General features: G+C 31.5%; 1 protein-coding gene and 1 long non-coding RNA gene across 2 annotated transcripts; both read left to right on the top strand.

Moving 5' to 3' along the window:
- The first annotated feature begins 1,468 nt into the window (after window positions 1-1,468).
- Window positions 1,469-11,124, top strand: LOC115953367 (alpha carbonic anhydrase 7-like). The gene is made up of 8 exons (XM_031070997.1): window positions 1,469-1,641; window positions 1,763-1,980; window positions 9,335-9,441; window positions 9,522-9,627; window positions 9,722-9,828; window positions 10,302-10,359; window positions 10,469-10,522; window positions 10,976-11,124. The coding sequence occupies exons 1-8, from the start codon at window positions 1,554-1,556 to the stop codon at window positions 11,039-11,041; spliced, it is 804 nt and encodes a 267-aa protein (XP_030926857.1). The 5' UTR covers window positions 1,469-1,553; the 3' UTR covers window positions 11,042-11,124.
- LOC115953369 lies at window positions 3,713-6,095 on the top strand. The gene is made up of 3 exons (XR_004083673.1): window positions 3,713-3,983; window positions 4,392-4,464; window positions 5,682-6,095. It is a non-coding gene; the product is annotated as an uncharacterized LOC115953369 (long non-coding RNA).
- Window positions 11,125-21,349: the final 10,225 nt, after the last annotated feature.

Genomic DNA, 21,349 nt, shown 5'->3' with positions numbered 1-21,349 from the left:
TCAAGTTTTGGCTCTGTCTCTGTAAGCCCATCTAATCTATATAACCACAAGGAAAACGTAAAAGCCATGTTGTTCTTGAATTAGGATTTGCAATCTAGGAGTTCTGTTCTTGAATACAATCTATATAACCCAATGGAGAATGTAAAAGAATCTACACGAATTAAGATTTAAAACCATGACTTTTGTTCTTGAATACCAATTATAGGCAACTTAACGTTATAGTGTAAACAATCTCCATTTAAACAATCTACCCATCACTACCGATTCCATGATAAGATCCTAACCTTTTAATTCTTTGATTCTAACAAATGAGAAATCATACTTGGAATTCTTTGGTTACCTCTTTAATTGTGTGTGTTCTAAACTCTAAGGGAAAAAATACACCTCCTAACCTCTTTAGTGATGAATCTCTTTCTTTGAAAACCCTAATTTATCTCTTCCTCTATCTTATATTTAATGCATTTGAGATGTGGGCTTAGTGGAATAGTGAGCTGCAATTACTAACAAAAGTACTTATAGCCCATCAATTAAATATATATATATATATATATATAATAATAATAATAATAATAATAATCTCATAAAAAGATATGAGGGGTATTACATTATGAATGTGCTGGATCAATCAAAATTATAGAAATAGGTGTTATGAGTTTCAATGATAAGGTTTACCGCCTAAAAAATGAGTTATAAATAATTACTTATGATCGGAGTGGTCGAACCCAAAAAGAGAGACTTTTTTTTTTTTTTTGGAGAAATCTACAATAGAGACTTGATGCGTGCCAAGTGGTATAAATTATTTTTTTAGTGTCAACGGAAAATGCTTAATCTTAAACACAAAATAGTAAGAGCATAAGAGCGAGACAGAGTATTGTTTAAATTATTATGATTAACAACTTAACATGCACAAACTTAATTTTCGATTGAGCTATTAAAGTTCATTATTTTGAAAGAAACAAATATATAAAAAATGCAATGTCTATTGTAAGGAAATAAATTATTAAAAAAAAAAAAAAAAGTGCAATATCTATATCTCTTCCTATGTAGGAGTTTTAACAAAGCCCTAAGAAATGGTCAATAGATGAAAATCATTTTCAAAAAATTCTCTCTCAAAATCGTAGTGCATACTTCTTTCTTTCTTTTGTTTTAGTTTTCTTACTTTTATGACTTGCAAAGTCCATTGACTCTATTTTGTACTTTTGTTGGTGTAAGATGGAGTGTGGATCAATTTTCTCCGATCCATTGAAGTAATAACACCGAACTACCCATGTGCCTTGTCCAGCTAAAATTTGAATGCATAACCCAAAAAGTCAAGCCATATTAGGTTGGCTTGCAACCATGCAAATTAAATGCATGTTAGCTACAATTATACTGTTTATACCAAATTCAGCTAGCTAGTATTGTAGCTATTATAGTTGAGTTTCTGCTTACTATATATGGATAGATAGATAGATATAGATATAATTAGAGAACTCATTGACATTAGCTTCTCCAACAAAGAACTGCGCTCTTTAACTTGCCTTTAGTTTCTCTCATCATTTTTTCTATATATCATGAAGAATTATAGTTTACCAATCTTCAATTGTTTGTTTCTCCTGCTTCTTCTATATTGGCAGCCAATATCTGTTACTACTCAAACTGGTAATGCCAAAGATTCTTACATGTGTCATGCTATTAGTGTTGTTGTTTTTTATATATAACAAGAATTGCAATATTATTATTACCTATGTTGAGGATGTGATGTTTGATATTTACATGGCAGGTGAAGAACCTGAGTTTAACTATATTGAAGGGAGTCCAAAAGGACCCGAACATTGGGGAGAACTTAAGCCAGAATGGAAACTGTGTAAGATTGGGCGTCATCAATCTCCAATTGATATATTGTATAAGGACGTACGAGTTAACATAAATCTAGGAGATCTGAGATTGAATTATAAGGTATCTAATGCAATCATAAAGAATACAGACAGTTATGTCGAGGTAAGGAGATAACTTATAAGCTTTGTCAATAATTAAGTTTACGAACACCAATCATAACTTTTTCATCCATGGAATTTTAAAAGAGTAAGAAATATTTTGTGTACTTACATTGCTTATAAGTTTTATAAGTAAAAGTTACATGATAAAGACATAGTATGGTATTTATGTATTGTTGTATGATGTATCCAATGTTGGAGACCAACTTCTCCTGCTCTTTAAGAGCGCTATTCAAAATTTAAATAGCTGGTTTTGCCTAATTAGTAATTAGAATGGACAAAGGATTAATTAGAGGTAAAGTTCGGGTTCAATCCATTCAGGCCAGGTTTATAATTAAGTCTTGGAACAAAATTACTCAAAATTTAAATTAAAAAAAAAAATATATATATATATATATATATATATATATATATATATATAATAGGTGTTTCTAGAATTGGGTCAACTAAAAGAAATCAATACTGTACTGGAGACTATTTCGGTTTAAGTAAAAGAATGAAATATTTTAGTATTAATAAAAATCGATGTACCGTTTCGTGATTACAGCTACTTTTATATATATATATATATCTATATATATATATATAAAAGCAGAAGCTGAGAGAAAATGAGTTCCTAGAATTAAGGAGATAATGACAAATAGGAAAAGTCCCTACCTAAAATTCAGACATGTGTAACTTTAAAAAGCGATACATTATAATGTTTTCAAAACATTAACACTGTTTGGCTGTAATTGTTTATATTAAAAAAAAAACTGTTAAAAAAAAAAAAACGTAGAAATTAAAAAATCTAGCTAATATTGCGATACACAGAAAGGGAAAAAGGAAAAAACCCTACCCTCTTCACATCAGTCTTCTTAATATTTTTTCTCTCTAAAAAAACCCTAACCATACTGCGATAGAGGCGATCTCTTCACATCAAACTCTGCTAGGAGAAAAATAAAAATAAAATAAAAAAACTTGCGCCAAACTGGAGATTCGATTGGCCGACCATTGCTATCCTCTTTTGAGTTTTCCAGGTACGTTCTTCTCTCTCTCCCTCTCCCTCTCCTTCTCTCTATGAGTTTTTGTTGTTTGATTCGGTTTTGAAACTTCTCTGTGATTTCGGGATAAATTTCCCCTGTTTCCGTCAATTTACGGAATATTCTAGATCTGTTTTGAGAGTTTAGAGAAATTTGGTTGGATTGATTTGTATTTAGGTATTTGGGTTTCATTAGGTTTTGATTTGATTTAGTTTCTCAGAATACTAAAAACTTTTGGGAGTATTTGGATTCAATTAATTTTGTGTTTGATTTTGGTTTAGTTTTAGCGTATTTACAATTGGCTTTGGATAATCAAGGTTTAGATGCCAAAAGTCCAAAAACGGTAGAGAGAGAGTCGGTTAGTCACAGAGTTCAGAGAGATCAACCGATTGGATTTGTTTTTGGAACAAGAGGAAGAATAATCATTAGACTGTTAAGTTAATGCGCCATGGATTGAGAAAGGGGCACCACCACAAGTTCTGTCATCACCGTAAGCTTCCATCCACCACAAATTAAGGGTTTTTGGTTTTTATTTGGAGAATCAATAGGAAAAGAAAATCCAAAATCACAAACCAATTTTGCCTCTTCAGAAATTGCAACTGTCAAATTCTCCCATTCGATTAGACACACACGGATAAACCCTTTCCTCCATCGAATTCCTTACGCATATTTATTCCTTATTAATTGTTGCTGCTCTCTATCAATTGGTAAGCCCTATATCTTCTCTAAATTTCATTGACTTCTTATGCATTTCATGCATCAAAGTAAGGTATTTCCATGCTCATGCATAATGATTATTTTAGCATTAGTCGAAACTTGGGTTAGTAGATTTTCATATGAATGTTTGGATTGTGAAAGGAAGTTAGTCCTACCCATTGCATTCGGGTGTAAAAATTTGACAGAATCAAAATATGCTGTTGTTCTTGACAGTAGCAGGTTTAATTATGCACTTGAAGTGTTCGATAAAATGCCTAGAAGATGCAAGGTTGGTTTTTATTGGGATGCTTTGGGCTCAAATTAAGGTCTCTACTTTTTTGTTTTGAGAATTTTTCCAGGGTGAAATTTTGAGTAGAAACGAACAAATAAATGGCAAATAGTTTGTTAAAAAAATGTGTTACTGCATATTAAGGGATTATTTACTTAATATGGTTGTGTGATTATTTACTTAATGATAGTTTGTTTTGTGTGTGTCTATCTTTCATCTTTCTCTTCTGTCAGTTTAAAAAACCTTCTTACCCTTTCATTTATTGTTGAAATTCAGATTCGCTGAGTTTTTCCTGTCAAGTACTAATAATTCATAAATATGCCAAATTTTCGAGGGCCTCATTTACATTGTTGCTTCTCAGTAATTTTGTATTTTCAATGACTTTTTTTCCCTCACGTGCTAATGTAGATCTATCATCTCTGCTCTGGCTTATAAGACAGTTGGTAGCTATTCAAGAAGAGCTACTTGATTAAATATAAAGGTCAGGCCAGCCTAATTTTCCTTTGTTGCTTTTATTTAAATTTGTATCTCTTTATCATTTGTTAATGTTTGATTAAAAAAAACTTTAAACAAAAACAGTTTAAAAAAAGATGGGTTTTAGTATTTTTCTTTGAATTCTTTGGTCTCAAAATATCATCATTACTTTTTCTTTTTCTTTTTTAATAGCACTGGGAGTATCGCCCTATTGAAAATAGATGTGTTTAGGAAAGGCCTAGGAGAAGATAGAACTATGAGAAATTTAGAAAATACAGCTACTGATTGGATAATCAAGTTTCAAGAAAGAATAATATCATCAAAAAAATTGTGTAAAGAATAATATCATCAAAATTTTTTTGTGTAAAGTGTGTGCTCAATACTTGATATATTCTTTTTGTTAACATTTAGAGTTATGTTTGGGTGTGCTTTTGTTTTAAATGCTTAGCAGAGATTGATGGGGTAGATGACAATGGTAAGGCCAACATTAGATTTTTTTTTTTGTATCGTTTTAACTTTTATTCAGTTTTAAAATCAATTTGACTTCTAAAGTAAATTTGTAAAGTCAATTCAACATTAGATATTTGGCTTTTAGTTTGAGTATTATTGGTTTCTAAAGTCAATTTGTATTTTAAGAGTGTGATATGCTCCCAAGAATTTGTAAATTTGATTGTGTATGTTTGTCAATATAATTCATAGTCGATAAAACACATCCTACCCACTCTTTCTTTTCTCTAATTTAGATTTCCCTCTCTACACTGCTAAAACAATTCTTATGGTCCCTAAAAATCAAACTTTTGGGTATTGGGTTTGGGTTGTGAGTTTTGTATCGTAGTAGTTTTTATAGGTTGGTTGAATTGTGGGTTACTTTGCAAAGCCAGCCATTTCAAAGTGAACAATTTGCAATCTTAATGGCTATTCTGGCATTCTGCAGAACAGGGGGTGTAGAAATAGGTATGTAACATTTAGTTTCCTTTATCTAATTCTTTATTGTTAGCTCACCAAAAACGTAAATATACTTTCAAACCATTAATATTGAAACATCTCATGCTTTTATTTTGTTGCTTTGTTGAGAAACTTTAATAGGCAGAACAGTCATAATTATACTTCAAGTTGAACATTTATATGTCTACAAATCACATTTACAAATACACAAAGAGAGCAGTGTGTGTGGCTGTGTGCAACTGAACTATCTATCTTAATTGATTCTCTTACTCCCTGCAGAAATATCTTCTAAGAGTGGGCCACAACTTTACTTGCAATGTTAAGGCTGATTAGTGTCTGAGTGTCTTAGCTATGTCCGAGTCGATTGAGACGGCTCTATTAGAATCATACACTAGCATAAGTGGTTTACTAGATCTGTTTTTGTTGTTTGATTTAGTTTCTCAGAATACTAAAAACTTTTGGGAGTATTTGGATTCAATTAATTTTGTGTTTGATTTTGGTTTAGTTTTAGCGTATTTACAAAATTCCTAGAACGGTAGAGAGAGAGTCAATTTGGAACAAGAGGAAAAATAATCATTAGACTGTTAAGTTAATGCGCCATGGATTGAGAAAGGGGCACCACCACAAGTTCTGTCATCACCGTAAGCCTCCATCCACTATCAGACTACCGGAATCGCTTCCTGTAAAGTTTTGCTTTAAACTAAAAAATTAAGGGTTTTTGGTTTTTATTTGGAGAATCAATTGGGGGTTAATTATTAATTTTGGCTTATTTGTTTTTGTTAAATTTTACTATTCAGTGTAGCTCAATGATTACATTGTGTTGGTTTTGAAGGATTTGAATTTCTATTTGTGATGATTATGTAATCATTAATTTCAGTTCTTATTTCACATCCTCACCGCTATTTTTTGTTATTTGAATTTGAATAAAAATCCGGACATTTATTCTCTTTCTTTCAATGTTTTGACATGATAGTTGCTCAATAATGATTGATTTCTGAACCTTTTTTTTTCAATGTTTGTAGCTTTTGCTGTTTTGGGCTGCTTTGAATAAGTATATGATAGTTTTCTTATAAGATTTTTGGTGTTGGCCTGTAATAATTTTAACTAAGGGATATTTGCCTCTATATATATATATACACATAATATTTAACAATGCTTTTACTTGGTTCTTTTTTAGAATAGCATTTTGTTACTTCCTATTGGCTTTTCTTTTATATATGGTTGTTAGAAACATCTGCTCAAAGACCTGAAAGAATGCCGCTCCAAATGCTTCAAAAACGTCAAAAGAGTACTAAGCAAATTGCTACAAAGAAGAAAAAAAACTGAACTCTAATGTATATACTACCTTACTCTAAGAGTCTTTATGTATTTCATAGTATTGTTAATTTTTTTTTTTTTTTTTTTTTTTTACTTTAGAAGACTAAACTGAATGTACTGAATAAAGCTGACAGATTAGGACAGCATTACTATAAAATGTAATTATATTTCACAATTCGGTATGTTAGACACTGTGATGGTCCCAAAATGGCTGATTTCAAAGTGTATAAAGTGAATGAAGAATGTAGTCGACAGGATTTGCTTTAATAAAATAAATAGATTTTCCCCTACTGTTCTATTGTTGTAAAGTAAGAAGTTATGTGTGTTCAACTACTGCATCTCTATTTTTTTAGTTATTTTAATTTTTCAACCAAATCAATATAGTGTATATAATTGTATTGTGGCTGTTTGGATTAGTTATATATCTACTTGAATTCATCAAAATTTCCTTATAATGTCTATTGTGACTATTTTTTCTTCTCATCATCTATTGAGGTTTTTTTTAAAGAGAAAATCTTTTGAGTAGTTGAATGCATGATCGGTTGCTTAATAGAACACTATGGAGTTTTACCTAAGAAATATGGTAAGTTCAAACACATTATTTTCTGAAATAGTATGCCATGGTTCAGATATATAAATCTAACAATCTAAATTTTTCTTTCCATTTCTTTTCCTCACCTCCTTTTTTTTAAAAAGAAATATAATGATATCTAATTCTTACAACTTTATTACTTCTATGAAACCATTTTTATAGCTATACACAGGTTATCATTTTGATCTCTTATTTTTTTAGGAGGGCTATACAGTGAAAAACATGTCTGTTTATTATAATGTAATTTATCAGGATCCTTCGTAAATACCATCAAAAATAAAGTAGTAATGACTAAGAGTCTTTACAATGTATAATATATATTAAAAGCAATTATCTGTATTTTTTTCTACTTATAAGATTTTAAATAATCCCGCGCATTGCGCGGGTTAAACACTAGTATATATTAATGACCCTCTAACTTGCTATGGATCTTTAAAAGCCCCAATATAAATATGTCTAATCAATAAGGCTTATGAGTAAATAAAAAAAAAAATCAATGCAAGAAGTAAATAGTGCTTCATTGTGTGGGTAGAACCGTAGAAGACTCGGTTAAAAAAAGTAAGTGGGTGATAAAACCAAAGAATCCAACTTAAAGGCTAACGTGTATTTTTCAATTTTTCACATCTTCCTCCAAAGTAACTTTTTCAGCATTTTTACTCTACAGTACGCTAATTTTAATTTGACAAAACTTCTCACTTACCTGCCTCTCTTCAAGCTAATTTAAGTTTTAGATCTTGTTTTCACTCACTCTTAGTTTCCTGCCTCCATGAACGCTGGTGCTGCTGTTCACCACTACTGTGCGCCGCATGGAAGAAAAAGAGATGAAGAAATCTCAGTCCGGCGGCGTGAGGAGGAGAACTACAGTCAATCGACAGAGTTTTTGGGTATAAGTTCATACTGGTCCGGTATATATTAACCGGCCAGAATCTGGTATTTACTCCGGTACCACCAAAATGGTCCCGATATAGCTAGTATTTTAACTGGTACGAAATCATTATGTTTTTGTACCAGTATACCTGCTAGTGTGGTAAATTCTGGCCGTACCAGTTGGTATTGTACGAAATCAACTCCGCTCTCACTTTCCACCCTCCCTCTAAACATAAAAATGCATTAATCCGCTAAGTAGTAGAATAAAAATTGATGAATCATCAAATATCCAAAATAGTAGATGGTCTTTCACAAGATTATACGTCCTACAATCATTCAAGTCAATTAACTTCAACAATTTACAGCCAAAAAAATAAAACAAAATGTATCCTAAACAAAGTTTTGAATACTATTTTGGAGGCCACTTCTAAAAAAAAAAAAAAAAAAAAAGTTTAGTTACAAAATTAGTTGTATAAAATATAAGCTTATAGATCATATAGTAAGTAATATCCAATTGACACAAAATTTGATATGTATATAAAGAATGTAAAAAAAATGAAATTTAACGGTTAGATTTTCAAAATATGTAGTAATATTTATTTTATTGAGTAAAGTTGTAGCATTAAACTACAAACAATTTTGTAGCTAATATTTGTCCTGCAATAAATATAAGAACTACATAATTTATGTAATACGCAAGGCTTTATTATAAGAAAAATAATAATGAACTATAACAAAATTATTTCATATATCCATTTCAGAATTATTCTAAAAAAAGTGGATTTTAATTAGCTCAACTGGTAAAGTTTTTGATAGTTGAATAAGAAACCTGAGGTTTAATCCCCGATTACACTAAAAATTGATTTGGTGCCTCAATTTGATGATAAAACAGAGTTTTCACTTTTTTTTGGCAGAAGAAATCGAGTTTTCACCTAAAATGGCTGGAATAGGCTAAAATGCCCAAAACACACTGATATGGCCTTGTATTTTTTAGCCAATTCAAAATAATGGTCTATGTGTACAGATTTTATACACTAATAAGGCTTGAATGAAACAAAATTAAAATTTTAAATATTCTTATCAAAGAATGCAAATTTAAAATGTAATATGTTTTTTTTATTTTTAAATATTGGTTCAATTTTAATTATGGACACAGGTTGAATGGGTAGGTGATGCTGGATCAATTCAAATCGATTACAAGCAATACAGCCTCTCTCATTGCCATTGGCACTCACCTGCAGAGCATCTCATCAATGGTAAGAGGTCTCTCTCTCTCTCTCTCTCTCTCTCAAATTAAATGACTCACCGCCAACAAATTTCATCTACAATGATTTCTTCACCAGGTATGACTTGGAGCTGCATGTGGTTCACGAAAACACGCCAAATCAAGTTTCTGTTGTACGTGCCCAGTTTTACCAAATTGGTGAGCCCGATTCATTCCTGACAAAGGTAAGGAATTAAGCACCAAATCAATCCACTTTGAGTTCTTCACACATTATAACATCTTAAAGTTTTTTAAAATTATTCCTTTTTTTTATTTCAGTTCACAGAGGAGCTAAAAACTTTGGTTAATAATAAGGGAGAGAGAGCCATAGGGGTAATAGATCCTATAGACACGAACACAAATACATTCATGTATTACAGATACGATGGCACTACAAAAAAACTGGTCTAAAGCTGCGTTTGAAAAACGCAGCTTAAGACCCCAAAAACGGGCTATAGGTAACCTGTAGCTGTGTTTTTTCTAAGTAAAAACGCGGCTAAAGGTGACCCGTAGCCGCGTTTTTTAATTATAAAAACACAGCTACAGGTTACTATAGCTGCGTTTTTTGAAAAACGCGGCTGTAGGTAATCTTTAGCTGCTTTTTTAAACAAAAAAACGCGGCTATAAGTTCACCTTAAAAAATTATTCGGTTGGACCTATAGCTGCGTTTTTTAAAACGCAGCTACATCTTATCTTTAGCTGCGTTTTAAGTTAGCTATAGTGGCATTTTTAGTAAACGCGGCTATAGAATGTGGCTTTAGCGGCGTTTCAGAGAAACGCGGCTATAGATCCCTTATAGCTGCGTTTTTTGTAAACGCGGCTAAAAAAAACGCGGCTATAGCCCGCTTTTTTTGTAGTGTGGATCACTTACAACACCTCCTTGTAATGAAAGTGTTACTTGGATCGTCAATGGAAAGGTACTGCTAAACACCTTCACTATAACTCCAATTAATTCTTCTATTATTACATTTTTTTTCCCCTTTACTTTGTAACTTGACTATTCACCTTATGTTGACCTTGCCTCAGATAAATACTGTCTCCAGCAAACAATTACAGTTACTTCGTGAAGCTAATTTCGATGTATGTGCTATATATATTTAGCTCAAATTGAGTTAATAGCTTTTAAATTTTTTGTTAAATTGAATATTTGGTCCTTAATGTTTGACATTTGTTTCAAAATTATTTTTATATTTTAAATTATTTGATTTTTAGTTTCTATACTTTCAAAAATATTTTTAAAAAGTAAAAATGATTGACATGGCAAACAGAATTTATGTTATGTTGTAGGCTTCACATCATCAAAGTGATTTTGATTTCACGAATTTCATTTGTTAAGTTAATTAGTAAGTTCTATGATTCTATCTATCAAATAACACAGCAAATAACTTTTTAAAATATAAATACATCTTTAAAACTAATTTAGGCTGATGATAAAGAAAAAGAAACAATCATCATGTGTTGAGGACCATGTATATAATTTAACATTATTTTTAAAAAATTAAATCCTCGATTTAATTGGTTAATCTATTGCAGTTCCGTGGAGAGGATAACGCAAGGCCTGTACAGGCTCTCAATGACCGGAAAATCTTCCTATGGTGAAGGTCATTATACTGTAGTAAAGCAATTCTTCCTCTATGGCAAGAAAAGAGTTATTCTACTGTAATAAAGTAATTCTTCCTCCATGACAAAGAAAAAGGTTATTCTACTTTAATAAATAGATAATTAATTTTACACTAAAAGCTTCTAGATATCTCTTTCTTAAATTTAGTATACGTTTAGGTTAAGATGAAAAATGAAAATTATTTCACTATTCAGCTTCTTTTTGTTATTATTTATAGGTCACACTGTACTTTTTGGCACTATTCATGAGCCTTACTGTACTATTTCAACTAACTTTTACTTTTATCTAGAGTACTTTCGGCAATAATATTTCAGTTTCAGCAAAATAAACGGTATCCATACACATTAATATCTTTTACAATAATTATTTTGAAGTGAGTAGCTTTGTTTGTACTGCATAGTATTCATTTTAGCTTGCAATCTTTTGTCAATTTTACTTAATTAGTACTTCAGGATGATTTAACCGATCTCTTTCAATAGCGTATTTAATATAATGTTGTACTTTAATAAAAAAAAAAGTTTTAAAAACTCTATATAAATCAAAATAAGCTATTGAAAATAAATTCATTCAAACATAAGGAATGTACCTAGTTAATTTATCTAAAGTTAATTAGAGTTAATTATTATTATGATTTTATTTTACCCTAGTTTATTTTAGGATTTAATATCTAAAATATATATTGGAGAGTTATATTGTCATTTAGGGTATTACAAATTTACAATATGTAGATGTAATATCTAAAATATTCCGCAGCAAGAAACTAGAATTATTGGTGTCTTCTCACCTTTTCCTTAATTTGTTGGTATATTCGAACCTTTTTAATGTGTTCGATGGCATAGAACCATATTTATTTCTGCACCCCACCAGCTACCTCAAACCTTCAGTCCTTTGAAGCTAAAAATTGGTTCAATAATTTTCGGAGCAATTTTTTTTTCCTGATTATCACAAAAGATTAAAAACCACCTATTTGATATAATGATAAATTATCAATTATTCAAAACCTTCTAAATTGTTAAAAAATAATAAATTTAATCATTTAACCAATACCTACTTAACCACATAAGGTTTCCTCCTTTCCATCAAATAGGTGCTGACTCTCATAATGCACACACATCGGCACAAAACAGCAACATTTTCCAAGTGATTTTGTTCTATTTCTAGCTACACATGTAGTTTCATTTTCTAAGAAAACATAAAACATGCAAAGTCTCTTAATTGAAAACTCCAATCACCCTAGCTAATTGGCACTTTCTTCCACAAGCAACAGTTCATACATCCAGTGCCAATATAACCCATTGCCTTGTAGCTATCGAGCAAAACACGTACATAGGTCAGGGAAGCTCCAGCACCATATCCAGGAAGTAATTCATGTGTCGCGCACATATGGTAGAATGCTAAGCTCTAAGACTTGTGATGATCATTCATTCCATGCTTTGCATTTGAATATTTAATGCATAAATTAAGAATCAACTGAATACTTTGAATGGACATATTGGAAAAACTAAGCAACAACAATAACCAAAATAAACAACTTCTCACTATAAGCAAACCACAAAAGGATTTATGACAGTTTTTAGACCCCTTAAACAATTGATTAAACTTAGGTAATTAGCCAAGTTGTTACTTAGTCCAATTAAACAAGTCTAGGTTATCACAATAATAAAGATCAAATCATGCAAAGCAGCGGAAAATAAATAACACACGATATGATCACCCAGGAAACCAAACCGGTAAAAACCTGGGGAGGATTTGACCTAGCTATCCTCAAGGTAAACTTGAATCCACTATCAGAAAGAATCGAAGTTCATACAAAAGGACTACAAGCACCCCCGCTCGACTTCCTAATGCTACCAACCAGTAGAACTTATTGACACGACTACGTGCAAGCTCCGAATCCACGGACTCTTTCTTTCTTGAATTCCCACCAGCTACAAGCACCCCCGCTTGTGTATTCTTTAAACTTTAATGGCAGCAACTGTTTTGATCATCAAGGTGTAGAGAATATCTCCTCCTTGAAAACCCTAAGTTTGTGTAAAGGAAAGCTCCTCTAGATCTCACAAGAGATTTACACAAACCGCAATATGAGCAACACTAAAACGTGGCTAGGGTTTGCCTTTTATACTTAGGACAAATAAGAAACCCTAAAAACGTTTTAAAACAACTAGGGCTGAGTTGGAAAATTCTGCAGAAAAGCAATCTGCCCGAGGTTCGATCGGTCGAGCCTAAGCTTCGATTGATCGAGCCAGGTCGAAAGCCATAGTGCTTTCTGCTTTACACTCGATTTCAACTTTACATTGACATACAACTTTGAGCTAGCTTTAAACACTTCTAAATACATTTTTTTTATCATGGTTTGCCAACAATACAAATTAGAGTTCTAAATACATAAAGTCCTACACTTTAGAACCTAACAATTTAGATGATTTATTTTGTCTATTTAAAATAAACACACTTTGTCTTATTAATTGTTACAAATTAGATTTTTATTTAAAGGTAACACTGCTTACCAATTATATTTTCTAAATCCATATGGGAAAAGCTTTATGCACTGTATACCAACATTTTTATTATGAGAATTGTCAAACTAATTACCTTTGTGTTGGTAGAACTTGTTGTGATGAATTGCATCCTTCCCAAAGGCAATTTTCTATCTCTACCAAATATCAATTAATAATTTGAAGAAAAAAAAAACAGTAATAAATTGACTTTTTTTTTGTTTTTTGGAGAAAGTAATAAATTGACTTAGGGTGGACAAATACTTTATAGCTAAATTGAGTTAAATAGAGTATTCATTTGATTGACAACCGTATGATAAATTGAGAAAAAATATATACACAGTAATAAACTAGCTTAGGGTAGACAAATACTATACTGAGTTAAATAGAGTATTCATTTTGAATGACTAGGGGTGTACATAAAACTGACCTACACTGACTACCAAATGGGGCAACTACAAAATTGGTTATAGTAATCAGTGAAAAACCTAAGAAACTGACGCCAATAGATACACTGACACCAATAGTCCATAGTGCATCCATTGATGGATGTTTTTGTAAAATACACACACATATAAATATAATAACAATGTTTTGGAATATGAAATTACGTCATTTCAAGTCTCCAAAATGACATTATTTTGGTTTGAACAATGACTTTAATCTTCACTTCCTTTTCGAGAAGATTCAACTCTCTCCCTCTCATATATCTCTATCGTATGATCCCCTTCTCTTTATCTCTCTTTCTTTGATTTTAGTTTGTTCGTGATTAGACTCTTAGATCTCTGGTATTGTCAGTTGGTCCTCATTCTCCTTAATCCCGTGTTGAAGTAATTTTCCCCCTCTAGCTCTCTCTTCAATCTTAACTTCTTTTCCGAGAAGGTTTGACCCTCTCTCTTGTATATCCCTATTATACGAACTCTCTCTCTCTCTCTCTCTCTCTCTCTCTCTTATTAATACATATATAAATTTCTTTGAAAATTTTTTGGGGTTTTCATGTTTGCAAGTTAAATTGATTGGACATCCCTCTTATTTTCCTCAAGTTGATCGGACAAAGTTGTGAAGGATTAAGAGGTTAGTATTTTCAGTTCACCGTTTTAGTTTCAGTGGCTGTTAGTAATTTAGTATTGTGATCCTTGTGTATCCCTCTCGTATACGGTACAAGTTTGTTTTGGATTTTGTGAATGATTAATTTCTACTTTCTGCTGCATAGATTTGTAAATGGTTGAAATCCAGCCACGTTTCTGGTTGATCTGCAAACCAATCAACCAGACCGACCGCACTGTTTAGCCTAAAGCCAAATAAGCCAACCTGTCAGCACAAAATTTTCAAATTAGGACGGTGCGGTTTAACAAAAATGAGCACCAATGACGTCGGTGTGGTGCAAAAAAAGTGCCAAAAGGTCAACTGAACGTTACGGATTACACAACCATGCATGAGCTTAAGACTATACCTTAAGCTCCTGATCACACTTATCTTAGAAAGAAAGAATAAACATACTATTTGATTTTCTTACTAGTTTGAAACCGCAATAATTGTAAAAATGAATTGATTTTATTAAAAATTTAAAACCTTCCCTACAATTCACCCAAAAACTTTGTACTCCAAATAGAACCTCTTTATGTTTAACATTCCGGATTCAAATCTCTCTTCTATCCAAAAAAAACTTTGCTTATGAGGCTATGACTCAACAAAGGAGTTTACATGTGTATGTAACTATACATGTTCAGTCTTTACAATATTTAATTAGAAGGAAAGTTTTTCAAATAATACATAGTTATCTAGATAGATTTATTCATGGTAAGCTATCTGTTATAATCAATCCTTATTGAAAAAATCCTTAATCCATGTGAAGACCAAAGCTGACAGTGTGTCGAGATCTTTTTTCCAATATTAGAGGGTTTGATTTCTCACTCGATTCTCCATACAACTTAGCATAAATAGTGGGAATGCAAATCCTTTATACTACCTTTTGTGTACTACTCTATATTCCACCAATCATTATTTACCATGTGTATACTTGCTTTCCATTTTAAACTTTAGTTATTTTATAAAGAAAGTAAAATCAAAACATGACACGTAGTGATTGGTGAAACATAGAGTGGTATACAAAAAGTAATACAAAGAATTTGCAAGACCAAGTTTGTTTTACTATTACAAACTCATCTCAATTCATAGGCACCTTCCTATATTAATGTTACTTATTTTCGCCTCCATGAGGATTGATAGAGATGAGTATTATGTGATACAAATATAGAATTATTATTCTCATTATCAGCAAGGGAGAAAGAAAGAAAAAGTGGTGCTCCAAACAATCCAAAGTTCACTATTTTGGCTTTTACCTGGTGTCACTGATCTGGGTAATTAAGGAGACACATTGGCTGTAATATCTTCTTTTCTCCCACAATCTAAATCTAAAAATAAAAATCCCCTGCAGATTCGAAATTGAGATTATAGATATATACATAGATAACCAACCTATACAATTAAAAGAAACTCATAATAGAGAAGTAGACTTCAAGTTGAAATAGGTATGGTATGAATATTTTCCATGCTTGCAAAATTTCAAGGTGATCAAAAATCAATAACCATGTCATTAATTAATTTTTAAAATTCAAGTTTTTGTTGTTTAAAAGAATGCATAAAAGATGAGTTATGGATCAAATGGTAAATAACATCCAATTGATATGAAAATTGGCATGCATGTTAAGAACATATAGGATATGTAATTCAACGGTTGGATTTTTAAAATATTAATTCAATAACAAGTTATTGGGTAGTATAACATTGCTTAAAATTACACCAGATGTAACTTAAACCCAACTCTTATATATATATATATATATATATATATATATCGATTATCTCAAAATTTTTTAAGTTGTTAAAAAATAATGAACTTAATCATTTAATCAATATTTACTTAACCACCGAAGGTTTCCTCCTTTCCATCAAATAGGTGCTGACTCTCGTAATGCACACACATCAGCACAAAACAGCAACATATTCCGAGTGATTTTGTTCTATTTCTAGCTACCCAGTTTCATTTTCTAAGAAAACATAAAGCATGCATGGAAGTCTCTTAATTGAAAACTCCAATCACCCTAATTGGCACTTTCCTCTACTACAAGCAATAGTACCTACATCCTGTCCCATTATAACCCATTGCCTTGTAGCAATCGAGCAAAAAAAAAAAAACAGGTCAAGGAAGCTCCAGCAGCCTATCCAGGAAGTAATTCATGCGTCGCACATATATAGATAATATCATAATAGAATGCTAAGCTCTAAGACAATAAGTTAGACTTGCGATGATCATTCATTCCATGCTTTGCATTTGAATATTCAATATTTGATGCATGTAAATTAAATTAAGAAGCAAACGAATATAAATGGACATATTGGAAATACTAAGCAACAACAATAACCAAAATAAACAACTTAGCAAACCACAAACGGATTTAGACGATTTTTTTTTACGTTGACATGCCGAGATAAACTTGTATTTATGCATAGGTTTTATTTATTAGTCTATTGTAACTTGTATTTATGCATAGATTTTATTTATTAGTCTATTAGTTTCCCAAGTTCTTTCCAGATCACTTTTTCCCTTAAATGATATGATCAAAGGTGAAAATAATATGACAACATTCATATTCTGCTAGATTTTGGACTACTATTTCATTCTAGTTAGGAATTTCTTTTATTTTTTCCTAGGGTATCGTTTCCCCTCTTTTTACTATGTGGATCAATGGATGGATCTCCCAACTATATGTGGCACAAGTTTCTGCTAATGCCTTATCTACCGTAGTAAAAGCTTCAATGGAATATCTTCACTTGTTTAACTGAAAATAAATGTTTAGCAGCAATTTAAGAGTTTAATACATATATATATATATATATATATGTGGGTGTGTGTGAGAGAGATGAAAAAACATATAAAAAATGACATACCCAGCGGCTTGAATTGCAGTCCATTACAAGGCATACGTCTGTCACCTTCCCAACAATATCCTACTAACTTAGGATAGAATTTCATTAAAAACAAAAAATAATAAAACTTCGGATGGACCTATAATGAAATCTTCATCCCAACATATTTTCTAAATCCGTAAAGGGAAAAGCTTTATGCACTGTACGTATACCAACATTTTTATTATGAGAATTGTCAAACTAATTATTTTTGTGTTGGTAGAACTTATAGTGATGAATTGCATCCCTCGCAATGGAAATTTTCTATCTCTACCAAATATCAATTAGTAAATTGAAAAACAAAACAGTAATAAATTGATTTAGGGTGGATTTTTTTATTAACTAATTCCTTTAAAAAAATACTTTACTGTTAAACTGACTTAAATAGAGTATCCATTTAAATGACTACCATATAATAAATTGGCTTAGGGTGGACAAATACTTTATTGCTAAGCTGATTTAAATAGATTATTCATTTTGAATGACAAGGGTTGTAGAGAAAACCAACCTATACTGAATACCAAATGGGGCAACTAAAAAATTGGTTATAGTAATCGGAGAAAAACTTAAGAAACTGACAGTGATGGATGCGCTGATACCAATAGTCCATGTTTTGGAGGATAAAATTACGACATTTCAGGTCTCCAAAACAACATTGTTTTGGTTTGAAGATTTAATCATAATAATGAAGTCAATATTCACTTCTTTTTCAAGAAGATTCAACCCTCTCTCTCATATATCCCTATCGTATGATCCCTTTCTCTCTCTCTCTCTTTCTCCAATTTTAGTTTGTCAGTGATTAGACTCTTAAATCTTTGGCACTGTTGGTTGGGCCTCGTTCTCCTCAATCTCTTATTCAAGTAATTTCCTCTCTCTCTCTCTCTCTCTCTCTCTCTCTCTTAAGTATTAATATAGAAATTTCCTTTAAAAAAATTGGGGGTTTTCATGTGTGCAGGTTAAATTGATTGGATATCCCTCTTATTTTTTGAATATTCTCTCTCCTTATCAAGTATTAATATAGAAACTTCTTTGAAAAAAATTGGGGGTTTTCCATGCGTGCAGGTTAAATTGATTGGAAATCCCTCTTATTTTCCTCAAGGATTAAGAGGTTAGTATTTTCAGTTCACCGTTTTAGTTCCAATGGCTGTTAGTAATTTAGTAGTATGATCTTCGTGTATCCCTCTTGTTAGAGATTTATTACTTAATGCCAAGAACGAAGTCTCATATATATACGGTTCATGTTTGTTTTGGATTTTGTGAGTGATTTTGGTGGCAATTAGGGTTTTGTTTGGTTAATTTCGGGTGGTGATAAAGGTTTTTTTGGTATTTGGTGGAGGTGTGTGATGTTTTGAATAATTATGGTGGTTTAGACAAAAAAAAAAAAAAAAAAAAAAAAAAAGAGAGTGGAATTGTAGAAAATCGTTGCCCACTATTAATTTTGTCTGGTTAGTGAGAAATTGTGAATAATATGAGAAAAAAAAAATTGTATCTTTTTTATGTTTCGGTTTCCTCTTGCAAAGTTGATAATTATTTTATGAATACAAAAATTCAAAAAATGTATTTATGAATACAAAATTTTATTCTAAAAATAAAAAATGTATCCTATTAGAATTCATACTTCCAAAATACATTCTATTAGAATTCAAAATATATTTGTAATAGTTTGGCCAAACACAACCTAAATTAATTTAGCCGCCATTGTTATTGGTCCATTGACCAATTGCTAGGTTCGCTACAACAAACTTTAGTTATTTGGAACCTCTTTTATCGGGGGTTTACTAAAATCTGTTAATACAATCTATACATACAAGTGTGCTTGTTTATATTACTAAACTTTATCTCAAAGGTTATTAGGTCTCTCAAAATATGTTAAAACACCCTTGAAATAAATGTGAAAGAAAAGAGCGGGTACAAAACTTTACATTTTTCAACCCACAACCCTTGATAAAATATGACAAAATTTTCAGCCCTTGAAAAAAGCCCACAAAAAAAATTAAAAAGAAGCCACAGCCCTTGATAAAATATTTGTTCACTCTCTTACAGAAACTGAGAAAGCATAGAGCTCAAAGAGCTTAACAATCATGGAAATCTCAGAGCTCGACGATCATGGAAATCACACAGCTCCGATTAGGTATGAATTGATCTTGGCAATTTGTGGCTCTTTGTCTCTCTTGGCGTTGTGTTCTCAGCTCCGATTAGGTACAAATTGATCATGGAAGTAACAAACCCTAATTTCATCTTTGATTTTTTTTGTTTTTTTGGTTTACCCACACTTTTTCATCGATTTTCCCATGATTTTTGTTTCACGTTTCTCAGAAAACTGAGAAATGGAAGTCACTCTTTCTCTCATTCTCTCAGCAATGATGTTCAAGGTTTCTCGCGTTGAGACCAGTCAATCGATGGCCAAAAGCCTGGTACCTCTGGTCTCCGCAAGAAGGTTTAATTTCCCTTTCTTTCTATTCAATTCAATTCAATTCGATTCTTTCACTGTTGCGCTTTAATGTTCGTTGCTTTTTATTTGATCTATTGCGTGCAGCTTTAGTGTTTCTGAATGTTGCTTTCTAACACTTTTCTTGTGTCTCTGTATTATTTGCCAATTCCCTCTCATATCATTGAGTTTGAAAGAAGCAGTGTTTGGTGATAACATGAAACTAATTTAGAATTTTATTTTCTCCCTTTGGCTAGTTAATGCATTGGAAATAATTTCTCCCTGCCTATTTTTGAGTTAGACTAACCTATGAAATAAACCTAACGGATACTCCTGTCTCATTTTGTTTGTTCATTCCTTCAAATATTTTTTCTCAATTAATAAATTATTAAAAAAAAACCTTTAAATCTTAACTATTTAAGGGAACAACGTTTTATTGCTTTCACATGCAAATAAAAATCCATTGCTTTTAGCTACTCAATTTGAGTTTAAGTATGTACTATATCATATTTTTCTGGAATGGAAGATTGCACCACCAAAATTAGTTTTGAGCGAGTTCTAGAGTGTCTAGATTAGATTATGAGAATGTATTATCATGGTGATGTATTATCATGTCGTGTCATAAATTTTGGAAAATTGTCCTTTTTCCTTTTTATCAATGTAAATCTAAAATTTACTCTGTATGGGTTGTCAATTATGATCTGCATCATGGTTGTTGTTGTTTACTCTGTATGGGTGTATTAATCTAGTTAATATGTATACTTGCGTTTTATTGCCAGCCAAAGGTTATTCCATCTACAAAAAAGATCCCCCTTTGAATGTCACACCTTCCCTACTAGAGAATGAGTTCAAGAAGTTTAATATAATGTTTTGAATTTTCTGCCTCTTGATGTCAATTTTATTACAAATCATGCTTCAGATTTTTCAGCGTCTTGGTTCAAGCTTGCTAAACAGCGTAAGATAAGTTCTGGTGGTATTCCATTTGAATGGAACACATAATAGTGCTTGATATCCTGGCTCTATAATGAAAGTTATGGCTCAATGATGCTAATAATGAATAATTGTGCTAACTTATGTTTTGCATCCTATGGACAGATGAATGCATACTAAGAAGTTGACATTCACTACTACTTGAACTACCATGGGAAAAATGGTGACTCTCTTGGTGGGAACTGGATGGAGCATGGGTGAGTTCAGTTAAGATGTCAAGTATGTTGGGGTTTAGACACTTGTGTTTTAGGTAATAATTCATGAACTAAACTATGCTACTGAATTTGCTTTTCAGAAATATGTAACATTTTGAAAATCACAAGTCAATATGGACTTCATTGTATTGCAATTTTTCAATCAAACACCTCAACCATTTAACAAGTGCATGATTAATTGGTTTGTCA

The sequence above is a fragment of the Quercus lobata genome, chromosome 7, assembly GCF_001633185.2.
Source record: "Quercus lobata isolate SW786 chromosome 7, ValleyOak3.0 Primary Assembly, whole genome shotgun sequence".
Lineage (NCBI taxonomy): Eukaryota > Viridiplantae > Streptophyta > Magnoliopsida > Fagales > Fagaceae > Quercus > Quercus lobata.
This window is presented reverse-complemented; position numbering and strand designations above follow the sequence as displayed.

What these genes read in the sequence shown, in the direction of transcription:
- LOC115953367 (XM_031070997.1), top strand. Translation starts at nt 1,554, where the DNA reads ATGAAGAATTATAGTTTACCAATCTTCAATTGTTTGTTTCTCCTGCTT. An exon ending in ATACAGACAGTTATGTCGAG is followed by an intron (nt 1,981 to 9,334) that starts GTAAGGAGATAA and finishes TTATGGACACAG; the next exon opens with GTTGAATGGGTAGGTGATGC. An exon ending in TTCGTGAAGCTAATTTCGAT is followed by an intron (nt 10,523 to 10,975) that starts GTATGTGCTATA and finishes AATCTATTGCAG; the next exon opens with TTCCGTGGAGAGGATAACGC.